This window comes from Nanorana parkeri, unplaced genomic scaffold (genome assembly GCF_000935625.1).
Source record: "Nanorana parkeri isolate BGI_ZX_2015 unplaced genomic scaffold, ASM93562v1 scaffold4391, whole genome shotgun sequence".
In the NCBI taxonomy this organism is placed as follows: Eukaryota; Metazoa; Chordata; class Amphibia; order Anura; family Dicroglossidae; genus Nanorana; species Nanorana parkeri.
The window spans coordinates 9,510-12,334 of NW_017310654.1; the positions used below are offsets into that span (position 1 = coordinate 9,510).

At 53.8% G+C, this 2,825-nt stretch overlaps 1 protein-coding gene across 1 annotated transcript in view; it reads right to left on the reverse strand.

Moving 5' to 3' along the window:
* Positions 1-724: 724 nt before the first annotated feature.
* The window catches only part of FOSB (FosB proto-oncogene, AP-1 transcription factor subunit), a 5,614-nt gene continuing 3,513 nt past the window's right edge, over positions 725-2,825 (reverse strand). The window contains exons 2-5 of the mRNA XM_018575678.1: positions 2,370-2,642; positions 2,181-2,288; positions 794-1,225; positions 725-757 (exon numbers count right to left, since the gene is read on the reverse strand). Coding sequence (XP_018431180.1) covers positions 830-1,225; positions 2,181-2,288; positions 2,370-2,642 — 777 coding nt within the window. The 3' untranslated portion in view covers positions 725-757; positions 794-829. The remainder of the gene's footprint in view (positions 758-793; positions 1,226-2,180; positions 2,289-2,369; positions 2,643-2,825) is intronic.

Below are 2,825 nucleotides of genomic sequence, written 5' to 3' on the forward strand. Positions count from 1 at the left end.
AGGGGATAGATTGGAGTGTCCTCCATAGTTGGTGGAAGGGAGTAGATTGGAGTGTCCTCCATAGTTGGTGGAAGGGGATAGATTGGAGTGTCCTCCATAGTTGGTGGAAGGGAGTAGATTGGAGTGTCCTCCATAGTTGGTGGAAGGGAATAGATTGGAGTGTCCTCCATAGTTGGTGGAAGGGAGTAGATTGGAGTGTCCTCCATAGTTGGTGGAAGGGAATAGATTGGAGTGTCCTCCATTGTTGGTAGAAGGGAGTAGATTGGAGTGTCCTCCATAGTTGGTGGAAGGGAAAAGATTGGAGTGTCCTCCATTGTTGGTAGAAGGGAGTAGATTGGAGTGACCTCCATTGTTGGTAGAAGGGAGTAGATTGGAGTGACCTCCATTGTTGGTGGAAGGGAGTAGATTGGAGTGACCTCCATTGTTGGTGGAAGGGAGTAGATTGGAGTGACCTCCATAGTTGGTAGGGAGAGGGGAGTAGATTGGAGTGACCTCCATTGTTGGTGGAAGGGAGTAGATTGGAGTGACCTCCATAGTTGGTAGAGAGAGGGGAGTAGATTGGAGTGACCTCCATTGTTGGTGGAAGGGAGTAGATTGGAGTGACCTCCATTGTTGGTGGAAGGGAGTAGATTGGAGTGACCTCCATAGAGAGAAGGGAGTGAAGCACAGAAGACATAGCAGACCATGGTAAAATACAGATTATGATGATGGAGGATGGGGGAGGAATGGCGAGGAGCTGTCAGATGGGTGGCAGTGGTTTACAATCTGGATGGGTTAGACAGGTTGGCTGAATGAAGAAAGTGCAGGAAGAGGTTTTGAACTTTATGTCTCAGAGTGCCAGGAGTGAGGGGGAGCTGAGCGAGTCGGAGGATGAGCGCTCACTTCCGCTGCTGCGCTGGTACCGGCTTCCACAGGCTCCTCCCTCTGGGGAGGTGAAGACAAATGAAGAGGTGTAAGCTCCAGGGCCGATGGCACAGTCTGTGTCCGGTAGGGGGGGCAAACAGACAGGGAAGGATACCTCCAGTTGGGGGGGATACGATGGCAGGAGTCCTCCATGGGGGAAGGAGACAGCTGGGTCACTGGGGGGCAGGTCAGGTTCCTCGTAGGGAAGTTTACATGTTGATCGATGGGAGAGAAGAGCAAACTCCAACTGTTCTTTCTGTCGTTGCAGCTCATCAATCTCGGCCTCCAGTGTGGACTTTTCCTCTTCTAAAATGTCCGTCTCCTGATGGGAGGAACACACGTTGTTATTTACTATAGTGAGGGCCATCACCCTGGCGTGTTACACTCTACATAGTACACGTATAAACCTCACATGCACATGACTGCCATTGGAACGGGCACCGGACCCTCTAAGTAGTGCACATGATAGAAGACATCCTTCTCACGCGATGGTCAGAGATGTGGATGAAAGGCAAAGACGGGTTCCCTAAACCAGACAGCAAACCCCCTCCCCCCCGCCCCCCTACTATATATGGGGCTCTATGGAAAGTAATCTGAGGGGGCTGCACAGGAGGATGGTGGGACCTGCAGCAAACCAGATCCCTCTGCTCATTCTAATGCCAAGAGACATAGGGCTCCAGAACCTGGACATGGACACCTGGGGCCCCTGGAGGAGGACTATGAATACCACATAAACCTCTAGATCAGGGGTTCTCAGCCTGTGTCACCTCAGGACCCATACTTGTCCTCTGTCATTAGGTTGCACGGCAGTGTGGGGTGCGGTGCTGTGACGGCGCTCCATCCATGTGTGCGTTGCTTGTACAGCTCCCATGCGCACCTGTAGAGGTTCCGGGAGCCAGCATGTGACGTCACTCCGGTCCAGGCACCTCCACAGGACACGCGAGGGCGCTGTAAGCATTACACGCATGGATGAAGCTCCCTCGCGGCCATTCCCCCAGCCCACCTCAATCTGACACTCGCAGCCGGGCAGCATATCATCAATGGCGGCTCGGTGTGAGAATGGTCAGTCCTGCTCTAGGGGGAGGAGCCTCTCGCCTGGAAATGTGGAAGCCATGCGGCGACCCACTGAACACGGGGCCGCGACCAACTTTTGGGTCCCGACCCGCCACTTGAGAACCAAGGCTCTGGATGGTCTGTAGGACCTTTGCTCCTCCATGTTCATGCTCTGGGATCCCCGGGGTCTCATCTGTTGGGAGAAGACTTTAGTTGTCACTTACGCTCTGCAATCGGTCGGTAAGTTCTCGTCTTCTGTTCCGACATTTGGCGGCGGCCAGCTTGTTCCTCTCTCTGCGTACTCTCCTCTTCTCTTCCTCCTCGGGGGTCAGCTGTATAGGGTGAGAAAGGTCAGAGTTCACATTTCTACTATGGCACATACAAGTCCAATCATCCAGGACAGGAACACTCACCGCCTCCTCCCTGGTTCTTTTACGGGTACGGGTGGGCCGGGAACCCTCTGGTCCTGGTGTGGCAGCTGACTGACCAAAAGATGATCTGGACGGAGAGGCGTAGCTGGGGCCCGGCAAGTCATAAGGGTCCAGTGACGGGCCTGGCGTAGGTTGGGACTGAGCCATAGAGGAGATGAGGGCTGGTGTGACCAGCCACTGCAAGTCTTGACTACTGGTGATGGCAGTAACCGTGGGCACAAAAGAGGACGGAGCATCACACAGAGCCACACACTCCTGCAGTGAAGAAGAAAGGCGACATGTCACAAGGGGCGATGACATGGGTCACATGACACGGTACATTGTGATGGGGGGAGGAGATGATGATGATGGGAGATGATGATGATGGGAGATGATGATGGGAGATGATGATGGGAGATGATGATGATGGGAGATGATGGGAGAGGTTGGGGGTGGATG